The following is a 22,095-nucleotide window of genomic DNA, read 5'->3' as shown; positions in this document are numbered from 1 at the left end:
TTTGCTCAGGCCAAGCAGAACAAAGTTAGGCAAAGGGGTGCCAGGACCCAAACTTTCTAAAGCCTGCTTGCCAGGAGGGTGTTGACAGGACAAACCATCAGCATTTGTGTTGTTTAACTCTGATCAATAGTAAAATGAAAAGCATGAAGTTGCCCGGTGTTGTACAGAGGAACTAAGCTTGGCAGACGAGTGATGACTCGGTAGGTTGTAGCAATTTATGAGCCATTTAAGTCCAGTTTTATTGAGCTGAAACTGAGTGTGCTCTGCTCAGGGGGCCTCAAACCTTGATTGGTATCCAATGGGGGCCCCATCGTACCCAGTTGCTCCTGGGACAACAGTGCCCTAGACCAGGGGTTCCCAACCTATTTTCCTTGGGGACCCCCTTCATGCAAATGCTAACAAGCCATGGACCCCCAACAATCATCATTGGAGTACAATGATGATATTTTTTTTATCATTGTACCTCCTGTAGAATATTTTTTCGACCTAGTACCAAACCAGGGGTGTCAGTTTACATCTATTTACATCTAAGTTCAGGTTCCACATTCAGACCAATGTCGTTTCCAGTGGGTCGGACCAGTAAAATAACAGCATGATAACTCATAAAAATGTTTATAAGAAGCAGATTTTTATATGTAATAAACTGTCCTTTTAGAAAACATTAGCAACAATCTCAAGTTTCAACCATATTTTGCCTCAGTTATACATTTATTTTATTTAAATACATATTTTATATTTTTATTAGGGCTGTCAAAAATAACACGTTGATGGTGGTAACTAATTTATAAACTTAATTGTGTTAATAGTTTTAGTTTTTCATTTTGCCAGGAGCTTGTCTAACACAGTAGCTGCTGGTGGTAGACAAGGTTTATACTTCAGCTATGCAGGGCCGGGTCTAGAAAAGGTCTGATGGGGGGCCAGGCAGGAGCACTGACCAGGAAAAGGGGGGCACAAATGAGACATTTTTTAGGTCTAGATTTTATGAAATATTGTACTGATTATTAGTAATCAGTGATATCTGATGTAAAAAAGTGAATAAAAACTAGTGAAGCAAGCAGCCAATGATGTGTTTTATCAGCAGGTGTTTACTTTGGGTGGTGCTGCGGTAGGACTTTTATCACTGCTGCACAAACACGCACACTTCAACGATAAAAGAAAAAGCTGTTTTATCCAGATCATCAGTTTTATCAGAGTTTCTTCATCAATGTCGGCTGTTTAACTTTGTTTATGACAGAAATTATCACCATGGAGACGGTTGGTGAGATGATGATACATGAATTATGATCTAGAACATAGTAGAGATGATTTAGAACAACATATAGATAGAAGTTCATTACATGCTGCATTTACTGACCCTGGGACATCAGACGTTTGTCCAAGGCAAGGTAAGTTAAAGATTTGTAAAGGTTGGCTCTTTCTGTTGATACAGTAAAAATGGGCAAATAGTTGTGAATGGTGATTCATTTTTAAGTTGTGATTACTTATTAAAATTTTTAATAATTTGACAGTCCCATTTTTTATTTTACATAGAAAAATATCAAATGTTATATATATATATTTATAAAAATATTTATAAATTCATAAAACTATTTTTTATTGAAAGATTATTAATAAAATGGATCAGTTTTAAATATTTTTATACAAATTTCATATTTATTAAGTGTGTTTTATGTTTTATGATATACATTATATTAATTAAAATATAAAAAAGAAATATACACGTTTTGTACTTGTTTTATTTTTAATAAAGATGATCGCATCCAGTAACACTTGTAGTCCATTGTTGTCTTTATTAAAATTCTTTATTTTACTTCTTGATGTATTTTGTAACTGTTACTAGTGAACACAGCAGCGAGTTGCTATCACTAATTATGTTGTTATGAAAAAGCATGTCAGTATGTGTGGTTTATTAATCATTATCATTATAATTGGCTGCTGTCCTCGTGGTGACATTTTTACAAAGGGTTTGGGATTTTATAGTTTTATACAGCTTTGTAGATGCTCATAAATTGGCTGTTTTGGAGATGTACATTTTTTCCCGAGTTGCTGCAAGAGGAACGCCACCTACTTGGCAATGACGTAACCTACCCTCAACCGCTTGGAATTACGGGACAACTGAAACGCACCATAAGTAATGTGGATACTGAGCTTGTCTTTGAGCATCTTTACAATTTATTTTCAGCTCCAATGTAAAAATCTTGATTAACAGACTTGATGTATGTGATCAGCGATGTAAATACACTCACTGAAAACTAAATATGACCTGGTTTCCCCACTTCATAAAACTAAACTAGTGCTAGCATAGAACTAGATTAGCACTACTACATAGCTTCATGCTAACATCAGAATAATAGCTTACATAGCATTCGTAGTTGTAACAGCACAGGGACTAAATCTCTTCTAGAAATGTCAATATTTTCAAAGGACGACTAATAAAGAAACAATTTCAAACTGGTGTAGTGATACTGATGATCCACGCAGCTCTGTAAAGATGTTTCTGTCCTCCTCCCACAGTGACCCTCAGTCAGTTGAAGAGGCACCTGGACTGTGGGCAGCACCACCCTGGTCACGCTTCTAGATCCGCCCCCGTCAGGGAACGTTCACAAAAGTTCATCACTGCAAATTTGTTCAGCGATGTCTGTACCGAAAAACGGCACAGTCTTTACTGTGTTGCCCCTTAGATGCAGTAAATATTTATTTACAAACAAGAAGCTGTCTATAAAAGGAAATATTGAGACAAACGTAATTTCTTCACTGACACCTCAAGTTTCCACTCGTGTTTGTTATTTTGAAAGGTGTGACCGGAAGTGCGGGGTATAGCTGTTTCCTGTAACTTGTCTGTGAAGGAGTTGTGTGTTGTTTTAGTCTCGTTTCCAGCTGCCAGAAGTACGTGTGTTTTTCTGTCCGACGGTGCCTGCCACTGTGGGGTTCTGATGTAGACAGGGAAGCGGACCAGGAACAGAGAACTGGACCGAAACCAGACTGGAACAAAGAAGACGACGAACCGTGCAGTGAGCTCGGCTCCCTTTAATCCCCAACACAGAGACCGAGGACGGTTCTCCAGCTGTGTTCGGGTCTGATCCTGACTGGATATCAGGAGCTGGGGACATTTTAATGGTGAGTTCAGGGTCTGATTCAGTTCTGAAAACTTCTGGAAGTCTGCAGCGTCTCTTCTACACACATAGCTGTGTGTGTGGGTGCATCAGCGCGTGCATGTGTACCACATGCTAAACCGCGTTTTTCTTTCTTCCTTTATTAATATAAATTCTGAGTCTGATCTTTGCTTGTGCTGATTAGCCCACGTTACCACCAGCTCTTATCGCCATTTAAACAGAACCGGAAATTACATATAATTAAACACACATCTGCGCGCGCGCACACACACACAGCTGCATGAGTACTGAAAACAACCCTCTAACATGGTGGAAGGTCGGTTTTAGTGGGTGATGAGGTTGCTGAGAACTTCCTCTGGTTTGGGTTTTGTGGTGTTGAACACAACCTGTTCCTCCCTCTGAGCACACCGCTGAGCGTGCATGTTTCTGTGCAGGTGTCCCTGTGATGGCACAATGACGGGACGGGGTGGTTCTGGAAGCGGCTGCAGCCCTGGAGGCTGATGGACCTTCGTCTTTGGCTCATCAGGATGCACATAGCTTCAGTCAGTCTCAGTAAGTTCTGCTTCCTTTGCTCCCTGGCGTTCTGCTGCCTCCTCCTCCTGCTCATCCCGACCCTCCAGCCCCCGCCTCGCCTGCTGGACCTGCCTCAGCCTCGACCCCAAGCCAGACCTGCAGGAACGAAGCAGTCGCATCATGGCCAGGTTCCTGCAGGTTCTGCAGGAGGCTCAGAAACACAGGGGAGGCTGGTCCAGACCAAAGAGAGCAGGAATGAAAATCAAAGTCCAAAGAGAGGAACTGAAACTGATGGGGGTCCAGTTTCAGAGTCCAAGTCTCTGGACACGCTGGAGCTGAAGGACATTTTCATCGCAGTGAAGACCACCAGGAAGTACCACAAGTCCAGACTGGAGCTGCTGATTCAGACCTGGGTGTCCCGAGCTAAGGAGCAGGTGAGGACAGCTGAGAAAAACCTCACAGCTCTCAAAGCAGAGAGAAATGTTGTTTGTACAGAAAGATGCTAAATTCAAAGGTAACTTTATCCAGCCCAGACAAAGAAACAAAACGTTTATCTGCACACATGCAGTGATTTTTGTTTATTTATTTATTTATTTATTTTTAACTTCCTGCATCAGACCCATCAGCTGATTCTGGTCTGACAATAAAGTCATGTGACTGATCTGCATCTTCCCAGATCTATAAGAAAAACTCAGTTAAACTTCTTACGGAAACGTGTCATCATCAGCTGATCTCAGAACACAGAACAGATTTATCTGTTGAGTAATAGGAATAAATGTTTATCCAACCCCAATTCCAAAAAGTAGTTCCAGGGTGATGTTCGGCACAGTGTAAAAAGTAGTTCCAGGGTGACGTTCGGCACGGTGTAAAAAGTAGTTCCAGGGTGATGTTCGGCACGGTGTAAAAAGTATTTCCAGGGTGATGTTCGGCATGGTGTAAAAAGTAGTTCCAGGGTGATGTTCGGCATGGTGTAAAAAGTAGTTCCAGGGTGATGTTCGGCATGGTGGAAAAAGTAGTTCCAGGGTGATGTTCAGCATGGTGTAAAAAGTAGTTCCAGGGTGGTGTTCGGCATGGTGGAAAAAGTAGTTCCAGGGTGATGTTCAGCATGGTGTAAAAAGTAGTTCCAGGGTGATGTTCGGCATGGTGTAAAAAGTAGTTCCAGGGTGATGTTCGGCATGGTGTAAAAAGTAGTTCCAGGGTGGTGTTCGGCATGGTGGAAAAAGTAGTTCCAGGGTGGTGTTCGGCACGGTGTAAAAAGTAGTTCCAGGGTGGTGTTCGGCACGGTGTAAAAAGTAGTTCCAGGGTGATGTTCGGCACGGTGTAAAAAGTATTTCCAGGGTGATGTTCAGCATGATGTAAAAAGTATTTCCAGGGTGATGTTCAGCATGATGTAAAAAGTAGTTCCAGGGTGGTGTTCAGCATGGTGGAAAAAGTAGTTCCAGGGTGATGTTCAGCATGGTGTAGCATCCTCTTCTTCTAACATGTCTGGAAACGTCTGGGAAGTGAGGAGACCAGTTGCTGGAGTTTTAGGAGAGGAATGTTGTCTCATTCTGGTCTGATGCAGGATTCTAGCTGCTCTCCAGTCCTGGACCTGGATTCCTGCTTCCATGATGCTCCAGATGTTGTGTACTGGTGAAAGGTCTGGACTGCAGGCAGGCCAGTTCAGCAGCCGGACTCTTCTCCTGTGAAGCCATGCTGCTGTGATGGATGCAGGATGTGGTTCAGCATCGTCTTGCTGAAATCTGCAAGTCCTTCCCTGAAAGAGACGTTGTCTGGATGGGAGCAGATGTTGCTCTAAAGCCTCCATGTACTTTTCAGCATTGATGGAGCTTCACAGATGTGGAAGCTGCCCACGCCATAGGCACTAATGCAGCCCCATCCCATCAGAGATGCAGCTTTTCACCTGTCCACTGATAACAAGCTGGATGCTCCCTCTCCTCTTTAGTCTGCAGGACACGCTGTCCATGCTTTCCACAAACTAGTTCACATCTTCATCCAGGTTTCCACTTTGCCTCTGACCATTTTTAATGAGCTTTGGTCCAGAGAAGACGGAAGAAGCTGGTTCTGGATCCTGTTCACATCTGGCTTCTTCTCTACATGATGGAGCTTTAACCTGCATTTGTGGGTTTCAGGGTGAAGTGTGTTCACAGACAGTAGTTTCTGGAAGTCTTCCTGAGTCCATGCAGTGGTTTCCAGTAGAGAATCATGTCTGCTTTTAATGCAGAAGATCACCAGCATCCAGCCATGTCCCATGCATACAGAGATTCCTTCTGATTCTCTGAATTTACTGATGATATTCTACACTGTAGATGGCGGAGCTTCAAAGTCTGAGGAACATTTTTCTGAAATTGTTCCACAGTTTTAGATCCAGTTTGTCTCAGATTGGTGAAGCTCTGTCCATCTTTCCATCTGAGAGACTCTGCCTCTCTGAAATGCTCCTTTATACCCAGTCATGTTACTGACCTGCTGCCAGGTAACCTGATTAGTTGTCAAATGCTCCTCCAGGTGTTTCTGGTTTGTACCAGGTACTTTTCCAGCCTTTTGTTGCTCCTGTTCCAACTTTTTCCATCCGATTCACTATCAGCTCATATTTTCATCACATGGTGAAACGTCTCAGTTTCATCATGTGATGTGTTGGTGATCTTCTGCTGGGAATTAAAGATAAGTTGATGAGGTTCTGGTTTTAGTTAGAGACCTGACTTTGTTGGAATTTTGGATTTATTTCAACTGCTGAAATACTTTATTTTTCCATTTCCAAGCTGACAAACTTTAAAATTTGCAGATTTGGATTAAAAATTAAAAACAAACAAGTTTTAACATAATTTGTTGATCTGCTGGACTGTTGGAAAACTGTCTCTGTAAACTCAAATCTACTCTCTGTGCAGCAGCTGTTCAGGTTTTTGTTGGTATGTTGTTGGATTTGTCTCCGAGGATTCTGGGTGTTTCCTCAGAGCCACAGATTCCAGTCTGATCCCGTTTTTCTCACTAATGTTGAATCCGACCACAGAACCAGTAAAATGTTTCTTTGTATCAGGGCGAAACTCCCCTGCTGTGAACCGGGTTCTGATGAGTCCTGTCTAAGTCCAGGCTGAGCTATGGCCTGGTGGTAATTAAGGATCAGGTTAGGGACTGGGTTGATCCACATTTGTCTACCACCACAGCAGAACCGGCTGCTTCCTTCCCTTCTGTTTTATTAAAACTCTTAATAAAGGTTTTTTGGCCTGTTTAAAATTAAACACAGAGATATTATTTTTATCACAAGGTTTAGAAACATAAAGTCAGAGGCTTCACCTTGAAGTAACCTGAAGTATGAGCTTTAACCAGAGGGCCGTCTGTAGGATCAAATCTAAAACCCATTAAAAGTGACTATCTGGTCCTGCTCTGTGACAGAGTCTCAGTGTGGACAGAATGACCTTTAACTGTCCCCTTCCAGCATTCAGAGGAATAAGGGGGTCCAGGCCCAGCTCCGGTTCCAGGCCAGCTGGCGTTCCAGCTCTGGGTCCAGACCTGCTGGTGTAGGGTCTCCTCTCCCAGATATAATGAGAACCTGTTGCTGTCTGGTTTTACTGCTGTCAGGTTTACAGCTGCCCATAAAGTTCCTCCATTTTCAGACCAATTAGCCAATAATATTTGATGGTGCTGCTGGTGACCTGTGGAGTTTATTAGAGCTCTGAAGACAGGTCATGTTAGTCCACCAAAGGTCTGTCTGCAGGACTGTTTCTGTCTGTCTGTAGGATTGTCTCTGTCTGTCTGTAGGACTGTTTCTGTTTGTCTGTAGGACTGTCTCTTTCTGTCTGTAGGATTGTCTCTGTCTGTAGGATTGTCTCTGTTTCTGTCTGTAGGACTGTCTCTGTCTGCAGGACTGTTTCTGTCTGTTTGTAGGGCTGTCTCTGTTTCTGTCTGTAGGATTGTCTCTGTTTCTGTCTGTAGGACTGTCTCTGTCTGTCTGTAGGATTGTCTCTGTTTCTGTCTGTAGGACTGTCTCTGTATGCAGGACTGTTTCTGTCTGTAGGACTGTCTCTGTATGCAGGATTGTCTCTGTATGCAGGATTGTCTCTGTCTGTAGGATTGTCTCTGTGTCTGTCTGTAGGACTGTCTCTGTCTGCAGGACTGTCTCTGTCTGTATGATTGTCTCTGTCTGTATGATTGTCTCTGGTTCTGTCTGCAGGACTGTCTCTGTAGGACTGTCTCTGTCTGTAGGACCTTCTCTGCCTGCAGAACTGTCTCTGTCTGTCTGTAGGACTGTTTCTGTCTGTCTGTAGGACTGTCTCTGTTTCTGTCTGTAGGAGTGTCTCTGCAGGACTGTCTCTGTTTCTGTCTGTAGAACTGTCTTTGTCTACAGGACTGTTTCTGTCTGTTGGACTGTCTCTGTCTGTAGGCCTGTCTCTGTGTGTCTGTCTGTAGGACTGTGTGTCTGTCTGCAGGACTGTCTCCGTCTGTCTGTTGGACTGTCTCTGTCTGTAGGACTGTCTCCGTCTGTCTGTTGGACTGTCTCTGTCTGTAGGATTGTCTCTGTTTCTGTCTGTAGGACTGTCTCTGTCTGCAGGACTGTCTCTGTCTGTAGGATTGTCTCTGTTTCTGTCTGTAGGACTGTCTCTGTCTGTCTGCAGCACTGTCTCTGTTTCTGTCTGTAGAACTGTCTTTGTCTACAGGACTGTTTCTGTCTGTTGGACTGTCTCTGTCTGTAGGATTGTCTCTGTTTCTGTCTGTAGAACTGTCTTTGTCTACAGGACTGTTTCTGTCTGTTGGACTGTCTCTGTCTGTAGGCCTGTCTCTGTGTGTCTGTCTGTAGGACTGTGTGTCTGTCTGCAGGACTGTCTCCGTCTGTCTGTAGGACCGTCTCTGTCTGTCTACAGAACTGTCTCTGTTTCTGTCTGTAGGACTGTTTCAGGCCTGTTTCTCCTGTCCAGGACCCAGTGTTTTCACCCTACAGAGTCTTGTGGATCATCAGTAAACTGTAACCAGGTTTCCAGTCAGTTAAACCGGCTGGAATCACTTTGTCCTGCAGGGATGCAGGAATTCTTTCAGATCTGCTGCTTGCAGAAGAAGAAGAAGAAAAGTTTTTACAGCTTTGTATTAAAAATCCTCTCAGCTCTTAAAACACTGCAGATATTGATCATGTTGGGTCTTGACTGGAGGTGGAAATGAAATATTCTATTATCATAAATATCTGCAGAGTTATAACAACTCTTTAGAAGATAAATAATCCCCGTCCTGATGGTAACTGGTCAGAAAATTCCCGATCAGTTCTTACCAGGAAGCATGATCCAGCACACACTGATAAACAGACTTCTTTTGATCATTTTATGCATATTTTCAGACCAATGCCATCTTGGTTCTAATGTTGGAGTTTTAGGAAACTTCTTTGTATGTCTGTCATGTTTTGTGTTTGCGCTCTGTCTTATAGTCTGCGGACTGAACAGAGGCTTTGTTTGTGCACGTCAGACTAACAGTGTGTCCTCCTGTGTTTCAGACCTACATCTTCACTGATGGGGAAGACAGAGAGCTGCAGGTGAGAACAGGTAAGGACCTGGAACATGAAAAAGGAGCAAAGATGTTAGCTACATCTGAAATAACCGTCCAGCTGTCTCTGACCCGGGTTGCCTTCTGTCCAGGAACCAACATCATCAACACCAACTGCTCAGCAGCTCATAACCGACAGGCTCTGTGCTGCAAGATGTCCGTGGAGTACGACAAGTTCCTCGAGTCGCAGAAGAAGTGAGTCAGATGCTTCTGATGGGACACCACAAAGATATGTTAGCTAACGGGTAACTAAAAGTAACCAGTCTGCATCGGTAACTAGTTATCTAACTGGTTAACTAGTCCAGCAGGAGATGGGGGTGTTTTTATGCCTGTAAACAAACAACTGACAACTGTGTGTTTTTATGGTGTTATGAGGACTTCCTATGAACAATGTGACTGTAATTTATCCTCACACAGATTTCTGAGGGTCCAGACCTGGTTTTAGGGTCAGGGTTAGAACCTGTTCAGGATGTGATGGTTAAGGTTGGGGTGAGGGGGTTGAGGTGTGAGTGGACAGTCTCCGTGTTAACGTGTTGTGTGTCCGTGTTGTAGGTGGTTCTGCCACATGGATGATGATAACTACGTGATCCTGCCCAGCCTGCTGCGACTGCTGTCCTCCTACCACCACAGCCAGGACATCTACCTGGGCCGGCCCAGTCTGGATCACCCCATCGAGGCTGCAGAGAGGGTCAAGAGTGATGGATCAGTCAGTCTGCTTCCTCATTATTATCATTATCAAGAGTTTATTGGCTCACTCTGAAAGATAAACCAACATGTTTCCAGGACAGTTTAGATGCTGAGTCTAAGTTTGGAAGCTACTTTCCTCATTTATATCCTGTTACTCCTTTTTAAATTAAAAGCAAGATCTTTAAAGACATGTGCACATAATCCTCTGAGAGACGAGGGACATGGTCTTGCTGAAATATGCAGGACCTTTGTTGAAAATCAGGCCTTTACATGTGTGTTGATGCTGATAAGGAGGTGCGACCTGAATGATGCTGCGCCCTTTAATTCTTTATCCACCCATGGAAACAACCTCTGACATCACAGCGGCCTGACCACGTCGGCATCGCCTGTGACATTGAGTGACTGTTTGGTTGATCACATGATCAGTTCAGGACAGGAACTCATGTAGACATGTGTGGGATGTGAGGAAGGTGCTCTCAGCTGATGGTTTCTCTCCATTTTGTTTCAGGTGTCTGTAAAGTTCTGGTTCGCCACAGGTGGAGCAGGCTTCTGCATCAGCCGAGGTCTGGCTCTGAAAATGAGCCCGTGGGCCAGGTAGGCTGCATGCCCACCCGTTCACTGGAGGAGTGTGATGAAGACAGCGATCTTGAAAGGGTCAGGTCTGAGTTCTGTCTCTGGTTTCAGTTTGGGGAATTTCATCAGCACAGCAGAGAAGATTCGGCTGCCTGATGACTGCACCATCGGCTACATCATCGAGGCCCTGCTGGAGGTGACACTGACACACACTCACCTGTTCCACTCCCACCTGGAGAACCTGCAGAAGCTACCTGTTGACACTGTGCTGGATCAGGTGAGTGGATGTGGTCCAGAGAAAAGATGGAGGGAACTCTGGAGTTTGTGAAATCTTTGTAAGCCTTTAGATTCCTTCTGTTTATGTTATGTAATGTATTATCAGGTGACTCTCAGTTATGGAGGCTTTGAGAACAGAAGAAATGTGGTCAGTGTTGCTGGAAGCTTCTCTCTGGCTGAGGACCCCACCAGGTAAACAAAACCTTTAAACTCATAGATCCCTATCATCACCAGTGTCTCAGGAACAGTAGTGTTTAACTCTGTGGGGTAAGTTATGATAGATAGCTCACCCATCAGGGGTCAGGGGTCTCCGGTCCTCAAGGCCCACTGTCCTGCAGACTTTCTATGTTTCCCTGTTTCAACACACCTGTCTCATGTTAATGGCTCATTAACAGACTTGTGCAGAGCTAGTCAGCAATCCATTTAATTTTAATCAGGTGTGTTGCATCAGGGAAACATTAGTTTACCAGACATTTCTATCCCGTCCAGGAGGTTTACAATCCAGCCACTAAATGTAGTTTTATTCAGAGACTCTATCTGGTAAATCCACAATGATCCATGATAACAGCATTATTTATCACATTTCACCATAAAAACATCACCATCACTACTATGTTGCTAAGAGACCTCTATTTAGACCTGGACATGATGATGAAGCCACTTCCTGTCAGACTTTCCACCAATCAGAGAGCTTAGATTGACGGTAACGTCCAATCAGGAGCAGCCAAAGATCAACCAGTGAGCAGAAAGTTCTATGTGTGTGTGAAAAGAAGAAAAATAATGCTCCTCTATGGCTGGAATAAAGCCAAGAAGACGTTTCTGATGCACGGTGGCGCCACAAAGCAGCTGAGCTGGAGTTGGTTTAGTGAGGATAGCAGGTAAATAGTAGCAGGAATAACTGGAAATGAGGAAAAAGTGGAAACATGGAAATAGTTTCTGTTGTGTGTTTGTTTCAATAACAATATTTTTTCTCCTGAAAGCCAAAACTTGAGAGAACGATGAGATGAGAAAAGGTTTGGTCACTGTTGGTCTGTGTGTTATTTCTACAAAGTTCTGTTAGTAATAAATTCTGCTTTCTTCTTCTGGCCGACCTTTATGCTGCTAAATCTATTCATACATTCATTTTACATCATTTTACCTCCCAGTCTGACAGCTGCTACACACTGGTTCATACTGGGATTAAAAGCTGCTACACACTGGTTTATACTGGGATTAAAAGCTGTTACAGACTGGTTCATACTGGGATTAAAAGCTGCTACACACTGGTTTATACTGGGATTAAAAGCTGCTACAGACTGGTTTATACTGGGATTAAAAGCTGCTACAGACTGGTTTATACTGGGATTAAAAGCTGCTACAGACTGGTTTATACTGGGATTAAAAACTGCTACACACTGGTTTATACTGGGATTAAAAGCTGCTACACACTGGTTTATACTGGGATTAAAAGCTGCTACACACTGGTTCATACTGGGATTAAAAGCTGCTACACACTGGTTTATACTGGGATTAAAAGCTGCTACAGACTGGTTTATACTGGGATTAAAAGCTGCTACAGACTGGTTTATACTGGGATTAAAAGCTGCTACAGACTGGTTTATACTGGGATTAAAAACTGCTACACACTGGTTTATACTGGGATTAAAAGCTGCTACACACTGGTTTATACTGGGATTAAAAGCTGCTACAGACTGGTTTATACTGGGATTAAAAGCTGCTACAGACTGGTTTATACTGGGATTAAAAACTGCTACACACTGGTTTATACTGGGATTAAAAGCTGCTACAGACTGGTTTATACTGGGATTAAAAGCTGCTACACACTGGTTTATACTGGGATTAAAAGCTGCTACAGACTGGTTTATACTGGGATTAAAAGCTGCTACAGACTGGTTTATACTGGGATTAAAAACTCCTACAGACTGGTTTATACTGGGATTAAAAGCTGCTACACACTGGTTTATACTGGGATTAAAAGCTGTTACAGACTCGTTTATACTGGGATTAAAAGCTGCTACAGACTGGTTTATACTGGGATTAAAAGCTGTTACAGACTGGTTTATACTGGGATTAAAAGCTGTTACAGACTGGTTTATACTGGGATTAAAAGCTGTTACAGACTGGTTTATACTGGGATTAAAAGCTGCTACACACTGGTTTATACTGGGATTAAAAGCTGCTACACACTGGTTTATACTGGGATTAAAAGCTGCTACAGACTGGTTTATACTGGGATTAAAAGCTGTTACAGACTGGTTTATACTGGGATTAAAAGCTGCTACAGACTGGTTTATACTGGGAATAAAAGCTGCTACACACTGGTTTATGCTGGGATTAAAAGCTGCTACAGACTGGTTTATACTGGGATTAAAAGCTGCTACAGACTGGTTTATACTGGGATTAAAAGCTGTTACAGACTGGTTTATACTGGGATTAAAAGCTGCTACAGACTGGTTTATACTGGGATTAAAAGCTGCTACAGACTGGTTTATACTGGGATTAAAAGCTGCTACAGACTGGTTTATACTGGGATTAAAAGCTGCTACAGACTGGTTTATACTGGGATTAAAAGCTGTTACAGACTGGTTTATACTGGGATTAAAAGCTGTTACAGACTGGTTTATACTGGGATTAAAAGCTGTTACAGACTGGTTTATACTGGGATTAAAAGCTGCTACACACTGGTTTATACTGGGATTAAAAGCTGCTACACACTGGTTTATACTGGGATTAAAAGCTGCTACAGACTGGTTTATACTGGGATTAAAAGCTGTTACAGACTGGTTTATACTGGGATTAAAAGCTGCTACAGACTGGTTTATACTGGGAATAAAAGCTGCTACACACTGGTTTATGCTGGGATTAAAAGCTGCTACAGACTGGTTTATACTGGGATTAAAAGCTGCTACAGACTGGTTTATACTGGGATTAAAAGCTGTTACAGACTGGTTTATACTGGGATTAAAAGCTGCTACAGACTGGTTTATACTGGGAATAAAAGCTGCTACACACTGGTTTATGCTGGGATTAAAAGCTGCTACAGACTGGTTTATACTGGGATTAAAAGCTGCTACACACTGGTTTATACTGGGATTAAAAGCTGTTACAGACTGGTTTATACTGGGATTAAAAGCTGCTACAGACTGGTTTATACTGGGATTAAAAGCTGCTGCAGACTGGTTTATACTGGGATTAAAAGCTGTTGCAGACTGGTTTATACTGGGATTAAAAGCTGTTGCAGACTGGTTTATACTGGGATTAAAAGATACTACAGACTGGTTTATACTGGGATTAAAAGCTGTTACAGACTGGTTTATCCTGGGATTAAAAGCTGCTACAGACTGGTATATACTGGGATTAAAAGCTGTTACAGACTGCTTCATACTGGGATTAAAAGATGCTACAGACTGGTTTATACTGGGATTAAAAGCTGTTACAGACTGCTTTATACTGGGATTAAAAGATGCTACAGACTGGTTTATACTGGGATTAAAAGCTGCTACAGACTGGTATATACTGGGATTAAAAGCTGTTACAGACTGCTTCATACTGGGATTAAAAGATGCTACAGACTGGTTTATACTGGGATTAAAAGCTGCTACAGACTGGTTTATACTGGGATTAAAAGCTGTTACAGACTGCTTTATACTGGGATTAAAAGATGCTACAGACTGGTTTATACTGGGATTAAAAGCTGCTACAGACTGGTTTATACTGGGATTAAAAGCTGTTACAGACTGGTTTATCCTGGGATTAAAAGCTGCTACAGACTGGTATATACTGGGATTAAAAGCTGTTACAGACTGCTTCATACTGGGATTAAAAGATGCTACAGACTGCTTCATACTGGGATTAAAAGATGCTACAGACTGGTTTATACTGGGATTAAAAGCTGTTACAGACTGCTTTATACTGGGATTAAAAGCTGCTACAGACTAGTTTATACTGGGATTAAAAGCTGCTACACACTGGTTTATACTGGGATTAAAAGCTGCTACAGACTGGTTTATTCTGGGATTAAAAGCTGTTACTGACTGGTTTATACTGGGATTAAAAGCTGCTACAGACTGGTTTATACTGGGATTAAAAGATGCTACAGACTGGTTTATACTGGGATTAACAGCTGCTACAGACTGGTTTATACTGGGATTAAAAGCTGCTACAGACTGGTTTATACTGGGATTAAAAGATGTTACAGACTGGTTTATACTGGGATTAAAAGATGCTACAGACTGGTTTATACTGGGATTAACAGCTGCTACAGACTGGTTTATACTGGGATTAAAAGCTGCTACAGACTGGTTTCTACTGGGATTAAAAGCTGTTACAGACTGGTTTCTACTGGGATTAAAAGCTGCTACAGACTGGTTTATACTGGGATTAAAAGCTGCTGCAGACTGGTTTATACTGGGATTAAAAGCTGTTGCAGACTGGTTTATACTGGGATTAAAAGATGCTACAGACTGGTTTATACTGGGATTAAAAGCTGTTACAGACTGGTTTATCCTGGGATTAAAAGCTGCTACAGACTGGTTTATACTGGGATTAAAAGCTGCTACAGACTGGTTTATACTGGGATTAAAAAATGCTACAGACTGGTTTATACTGGGATTAACAGCTGTTACAGACTGGTTTATACTGGGATTAAAAGCTGCTACAGACTGGTTTATACTGGGATTAAAAGCTGTTACAGACTGGTTTATACTGGGATTGAAAGATGCTACAGACTGGTTTATACTGGGATTAACAGCTGCTACAGACTGGTTTATACTGGGATTAAAAGCTGCTACAGACTGGTTTATACTGGGATTAAAAGCTGTTACAGACTGGTTTATACTGGGATTAAAAGCTGCTACAGACTGGTTTATACTGGTATTAAAAGCTGCTGCAGACTGGTTTATACTGGGATTAAAAGCTGCTGCAGACTGGTTTATACTGGGATTAAAAGCTGTTGCAGACTGGTTTATACTGGGATTAAAAGATGCTACAGACTGGTTTATACTGGGATTAAAAGCTGTTACAGACTGGTTTATCCTGGGATTAAAAGCTGCTACAGACTGGTTTATACTGGGATTAAAAGCTGCTACAGACTGGTTTATACTGGGATTAAAAGCTGTTACAGACTGGTTTATACTGGGATTAAAAAATGCTACAGACTGGTTTATACTGGGATTAACAGCTGTTACAGACTGGTTTATACTGGGATTAAAAGCTGCTACAGACTGGTTTATACTGGGATTAAAAGATGCTGCAGACTGGTTTATACTGGGATTAAAAGCTGTTACAGACTGGTTTATACTGGGATTAAAAGCTGCTACACACTGGTTTATACTGGGATTAAAAGATGCTGCAGACTGGTTTATACTGGGATTAACAGCTGTTACAGACTGGTTTATACTGGGATTAACAGCTGTTACAGACTGGTTTATACTGGGATTAAAAGCTGCTACAGACTGGTTTATACTGGGATTAAAAGATGCTGCAGACTGGTTTATACTGGGATTAACAGCTGCTACAGACTGGTTTATACTAGGATTAAAAGCTGCTACAGACTGGTTTATACTGGGATTAAAAGCTGTTACAAACTGGTTTATACTGGGATTAAAAGATGCTACAGACTGGTTTATACTGGGATTAACAGCTGCTACAGACTAGTTTATACTGGGATTAAAAGCTGCTACACACTGGTTTATACTGGGATTAAAAGCTGCTACAGACTGGTTTATACTGGGATTAAAAGCTGTTACAGACTGGTTTATACTGGGATTAAAAGCTGTTACAGACTGGTTTATACTGGGATTAAAAGCTGCTACAAACTGGTTTATACTGGGATTAAAAGCTGCTAGACTGGTTTATCCTGGGATTAAAAGCTGCTACACACTGGTTTATGCTGGGATTAAAAGCTGCTACAGACTGGTTTATACTGGGATTAAACGTAAAAGTAAATAAAAAAGGACAGTAAAATGCTGTAAATATTTGCACTCGTCTTCTGAATAATATTGCACATTTTTCCATAACTGCTGCGGTGTTTATCCCACCACAGCTGGAGATGGGACAAAACCACATGGAGAGCTCCAGCTGAACGTGGAATTCCAAACCATGAAGATAAATCTGCTGCTGCTTCTGGAACCTGGAAGATGGTTTTTAGCTCGTTCAGCATCATTTTGGTCAGCTGCTGAGAAATCTGACAGACGGCAGTAAATGAAGTGGCTGTGGTTTTATCTTTTATCCAAGCTAACAGTCCTAGGCTGACACAGGGAAGAAGAGTCTGAAATTCCTTCTTGGTTCGTCCTAAAACTTTGGACACTTCTTAGTTGTTTAGCTGAAACCTTGCAGAAGTGAGGGCAGCTCACAGATGTGATCCAGCTGCAGAGTGGTCAGTGCTTCCTGCTGGAGGAGATCTGTAAACTCTGCTTTTACTCTGCAGACTTTAACCATTAATGTTTACCAGACATTCGGTAAAATTATGTCCACTTCAAATTCCTGTTGGGACATTTTCCAAACAGCTTCAGCTGGAAGTTTGTCTAAAGGTGGACTAGGGGAATACTGAGTCTACCTGGGATCCTCCAGGTGGGAGCAGAGCAATGTCTGTAATACCACATATAACCAGCTGTTAACGGGTAGTTATAGTGAGATAGATGGTCAGCATCTAGCTGATGATTTGGGGTTTTTATGATGAATTTCTGATGAAGTTCATCATGCTGCAGAGCATCATGCTGCCTGCACTTTGTCTTATTGGTCCTTCTGTGGTTCGGTACCTAACGTCTACGCTCCACACATAACTCTGCTTACTGTGGAGACGTCAACTTCATCTTTTCATTCAGACATTCATGTCAGATAACATGAGATTTGTTTTGAGGAGCCTCTTTAACCCTTGTAGGATGCTTCAATTTACCACCTTTCTGGTCCTAAGACTTTAAAAATATATATATAAATAATGGTGACATTATGTAAGAAAATGAAATTACAGTAAGTTTTTTCAAGGCAAACACTTTCTTATTTTTCCCCTCGGGGGTCGCCACAGCGACTCATCCGCTTCCACCTGACCTGGTATGGAAGTTGTAGGATGTATTTTATGTGTCATGTTTTACGCTGGATGCATTTCCTGACTCAATTTCTCTGCATTTATCTGGGCTTGGAACCGGCCCTCAGAAAACACTGGCTCATGCCTCCCTTGGGGCTGCAGATCCCGGGGATTGAACCCTGGAGCACATACATGCAAAGCATGCGCTACACGCGCTACATCCCCTGGCTGTTCAAGGAAAATATGGGGTAACACAACCAGAATAGTGGCCAAAAGTAATAATTAATTTTTACTTTCTTAATCCTGATTGGGAAATGCGGCTTTGAATTAACCCATCTCTAGATGTACTAGAGAGCAGTGGGCTGCCTTGCTCAAGGGCTCATGGTGGATCACCTCGGTAGGCACTCCAACGACTCAAACCTGGTTCTGTTTTACTGTAGGTGATGTTTCCTGGATCAACCTGTTCTCACTGATTTTCTCTGGTCATTCTGCAGGTTTAAGGCGATCCACTGCCTCCTGTATCCAGACACTGGGTGGTGTCCAGAGTCCCACCCTGAGCACTGAGACCGCCCCCTCTGCCACACCTGGATCATTCAGGTGGAAACCTTCAGCGTCTCCAAAGCTGCACCCTGAGCCTGCTTGATTAAAATGTCTGGAAGCTGCTGAGTGAAAGCCGGAGCGCAGAGGAAGCTGCTGCAACTTTTCAGTTGGATCCTGGTTCCTGGTTTCTGGTTCCTGAATCCAGGATCTTGAATCCTGTCCGCCTCATGTTTGTACCAGATTTATTAAAGTGAAGTTGATTCTGGGTGAATGTGACAGCGAATGATCCCATCAGCTTTTCCACAAACCAGAAACATGAAGTCCTCTCCTCAACCCCCTTTTCCTCTGCTGGAACCAGAACCAAATGGAGATCTGGAGGAGCCTCTAAAAGGGACATGGTAGAGAACTTAAAAATCCACAATAGTCCATTAATTGCATCACAGAAATAACTGATGTGAAAGTCCAGAATGAACGAGGAGAAAGCGGTTTGTCTTTGGTCTTTTCTCTGCAGCTACTCTGTAAAAGTGTAGAAAACTGGACCAGGAACTGCTGCAGCAGACTTCCTGGTTTTCCTCGTAGGCTCGGTGTGGATGGAGTTAACACTACACCTTATCTCCCTGGTCTAAGTTTAAAATGTCAGAGCCTCAGACCTGGACTTGTTTCCGGGAGCTTTGGTGCAGCTATAGGAGGTGGTTTAAGCCCGGTTGTTCTCTCTCACCTCCCAACAAGAACATTAAAGGACGATATTAAGCACATACGTGTGTTTTAGGAAGGAAAAATTGATCATATTTGCTTTGCCTCAAATGTTCATGAAGGTTTCATATTGTGGGAAATTCTGTGCTGGATGGTTCGGTTCCTGGTGAGAATTTCCCTGCTGCAGTGTTCCTGCTCATTCAGGTTTTTTATGGTTGATTTGACCCCACAATGACGGCGTCCCACCCTGAGGTCCAAATTTACTAAACTGGGCAGTTTCCTCCTCCAGTCGGTTGACGCATTCAGTTTCTGTTTTAAATGTAGATGAATTAACATTCAGCTCCTGTTCAGACATGTTTTTCTCTTGTCTCTGAAACTGGGTCTTCTCATGAGACGATACGTGTCTGATGAAGTATTTTATATTACTCTGTGAAAGCCAGGTCAGTGTTATATTAGCTTCGCCTTCTGTTTGAGGATGCTGTGGTTCTTGAATGAACTGAGCTGATAGTTGATGGTACGTGTAATCAGGCAGATGATGATGATGATGATGTGTAAATGATGCTTCACCGACTCATGATGCTTTCATGAACTCGTCTCTTTATTTACCATTTTATTTTTCCTGAGTGTTTATGGTTTGCACTACCTGAATGATGTCACTTCCTGTGTTTCTGGCTGTCAGGTGTTCAGGTCACAATCGGTGGGCGGAGTCAAACATGAGATATGTTCCAGACATATTTTTGTCCAGTCCCTGAATGCATCAGTGTTGTTGGTTCTGCAGGACCCGGGTCCAGGACGGGTTCTGTGGCAGAGCAGGCTGCATGCCGGTCCTGTGAAGCGTGAGCGTGGTTCCGACTCCTCACGGGATCTTCATGATGAGGTGACGAGCGTTGCTTCAAACTTTTTCTTAAACCTGATGGAAACCGGAGGAGGAAGGCTGCAGCAGGTCTTCCTCTCCACTCAAACCCACATCTGTTTCTTCTTATTAAACATGTCTGTGGGAAGAACCGGTCCACCTGTTTGCACAAGAGTCCAAAAGCACGTCCCACTGCAGGCCAGTGAAGGACGACGATGATGATGATGTACGCCCAGCAGCTGATGTATTGTGATGTTTCAGAAAGAATAAAAGAGATTTTTCAGGACTGCTGTCGTTTTCTCAGAAAATCAGAGTGAAGAAACTTCATGAGAAATCAGCTGATTTACAGAAACTTGTTTCACTTTTTTCTGGAGGAAAGTTTAAATCCACCTGCTGCGGGTCTGATGGGAGATCTGGAAGAATGTGGTGGTGTGTATTCCTGTCAGCCAGCGATCAGGATGCCAAACAGCAGGCTGAGATTTAAATCTGAAGAATCAGGAGACCAAGATTCATTATTTATTATATTTAAATAAAGCAGACTGGGGGAATATTGATATTTTCTTAGCGTGTGAGTTGGCCTGAAATACTCAGTGTCTCATTTTATTTGGCGTAATTCAGCAGAATAATGATGAAAATTATAATCTGCAAGAAAATAACATCATTACACGAAGAACATTTTCCTTTTGTTCTGAGGACAATGATCCGAGCGATTACCGGACCTGTGTTCGCTTCAGGTCTTTCCACATTTCAGATTATTATAAAATAAAGAATTAATCTGGAAAATCATTTTAAAAATGATAACTGTTCATTTAAACTAATTAATAAAAGGTCAGGTTTATTTATATAGCACATTTCAACCATGCTGCCCAAAGTGCGTTACAAACAACAGCTCCTCTAAAACAAAGTGAAGAATGATAGAACCATGAAATAAAGCAAATAAAACAAAACCAAACTAAGATAACGACAGTTAAAAAAAAAGAAAAATGTTTAGGTCAACTTGTAATAAAAGCCAGTCAATAAAAATGACCTAGATAAGAACCAGAACCAGGAAGAAAAATCTCCATCAGGACCAGAACCAGGAAGGAAAACCTCCATCAGGACCAGAACCAGGAAGGAAAACCTCCATCAGAAGAAGGACGGACGCCATCTTGCTGGACCGATTAGGGGTGGAAATGACAGGAAAGAGGGGTCAACCAGCAGCAGAATTCAGAACGGATTCCTGCTGAGAAAGAAGAGAAACACGAATGACAACAACAGATTTCTACATGGAGAGTAAAGAGAGCAGAGAGGAGCCCAGTGCATCATGGGACGTCCCCCAGCAGCCTCAGTCTATAACAGCAGGACTTAAAGATGAATCAGGGTCACCAAGCCAGACCTGCTATAAGATTTATCAGGAAGGAAAGTTTGACGATGATCTGAAGGTACAGAAGGTCTGATACCTGAAGTTAAATTGGGAGCTGGTTCCACAGAGAGGGTCTGATTACTGAAGGTTCTGTCTCCCATTCTACTTTTAGAACCTCTAGGAACCACCAGTAGACCTGCAGTCTGAAAGTGAAACTGTGATGCTCTGAGCATCCATCTTCATGCTGTCTCTTCTCTGAGATCTCTCCAGCCAGTAAAAGTCAGTCTGATCTTGACTCGTCTCATTTCTTGCTCTGTCTTTCTTATTACTTTCTTCCACTGACAACGCCTGCTTGTGTTTCTTTTGTTCTTTGTGCATCAGACTTGATTTCACGTTTTGCTATCTGGTTCCTGTCATGTGATGCGGTGCAGCACAGTGAAACAGCTGTAATGTGTTGCTCTAGGACAGAAAAAAGTAGAGAAATGTGTTTTCTAGGCCTCAGAACGCTGCAGGGCAATCACAGGAGTTTAAATAATCAACATCAGTGTGGCATCAAATGAGCCAGAGTTTTAAGTTTTAAGGTCAGAAAGCTATCCAGTGTGGGTTTAAATTCTATTCTGGATTCAACAGGAAGCTGATGAAGAGGAGATAAAACTGGAGAAACATGATCTCTGATGATGATCCCCATCAGAACCCTCGCTGCAGCATTAAGACGGAGACTTTAGGACATTTCTGACACAGAACAATAATCAGGAATTAGTCGTAAAATCTGGAAATAATTTCATGGACTAGTTTTCCTGCATCACTCTGAGACAGGATGCTCCCCGTTCTGGGAAGATTTACAAATGTAACACTGTTTATAGAAATGTTTTATAAATAAATAAATATCTGGCACTTCAGAGGTTCCATAAGTCTGTCACATGTTCAGTCTGAGGCCTTTCATATTTCCGGTGGGAGG

At 42.4% G+C, this 22,095-nt stretch overlaps 1 protein-coding gene across 2 annotated transcripts; it reads left to right on the top strand.

Annotated features, from left to right (window-relative positions):
* The first annotated feature begins 2,792 nt into the window (after nt 1-2,792).
* On the top strand, nt 2,793-20,081 carry rfng (RFNG O-fucosylpeptide 3-beta-N-acetylglucosaminyltransferase). Of its 2 annotated transcripts, XR_006008871.1 has the most exons (10): nt 2,793-3,117; nt 3,548-4,060; nt 9,100-9,148; nt 9,242-9,344; nt 9,702-9,855; nt 10,345-10,430; nt 10,521-10,686; nt 10,792-10,877; nt 18,204-19,819; nt 19,945-20,081. XR_006008871.1 is itself a non-coding variant. In XM_041973264.1 (9 exons), exons 2-9 carry the CDS (start codon nt 3,614-3,616, stop codon nt 18,271-18,273), a joined length of 1,161 nt encoding a protein of 386 aa, XP_041829198.1. In that variant the 5' UTR covers nt 2,793-3,117; nt 3,548-3,613; the 3' UTR covers nt 18,274-20,081. The 2 variants fall into 2 exon arrangements, 1 of the variants encoding a protein (XP_041829198.1); XM_041973264.1 differs by having other exon boundaries at nt 18,204-20,081.
* Nucleotides 20,082-22,095: the final 2,014 nt, after the last annotated feature.

Source organism: Melanotaenia boesemani, chromosome 21, assembly GCF_017639745.1.
Source record: "Melanotaenia boesemani isolate fMelBoe1 chromosome 21, fMelBoe1.pri, whole genome shotgun sequence".
NCBI lineage: Eukaryota > Metazoa > Chordata > Actinopteri > Atheriniformes > Melanotaeniidae > Melanotaenia > Melanotaenia boesemani.
The sequence above is the reverse complement of the archived record's forward strand: the minus strand, read 5'-3'. Positions and strand labels throughout refer to the sequence as shown.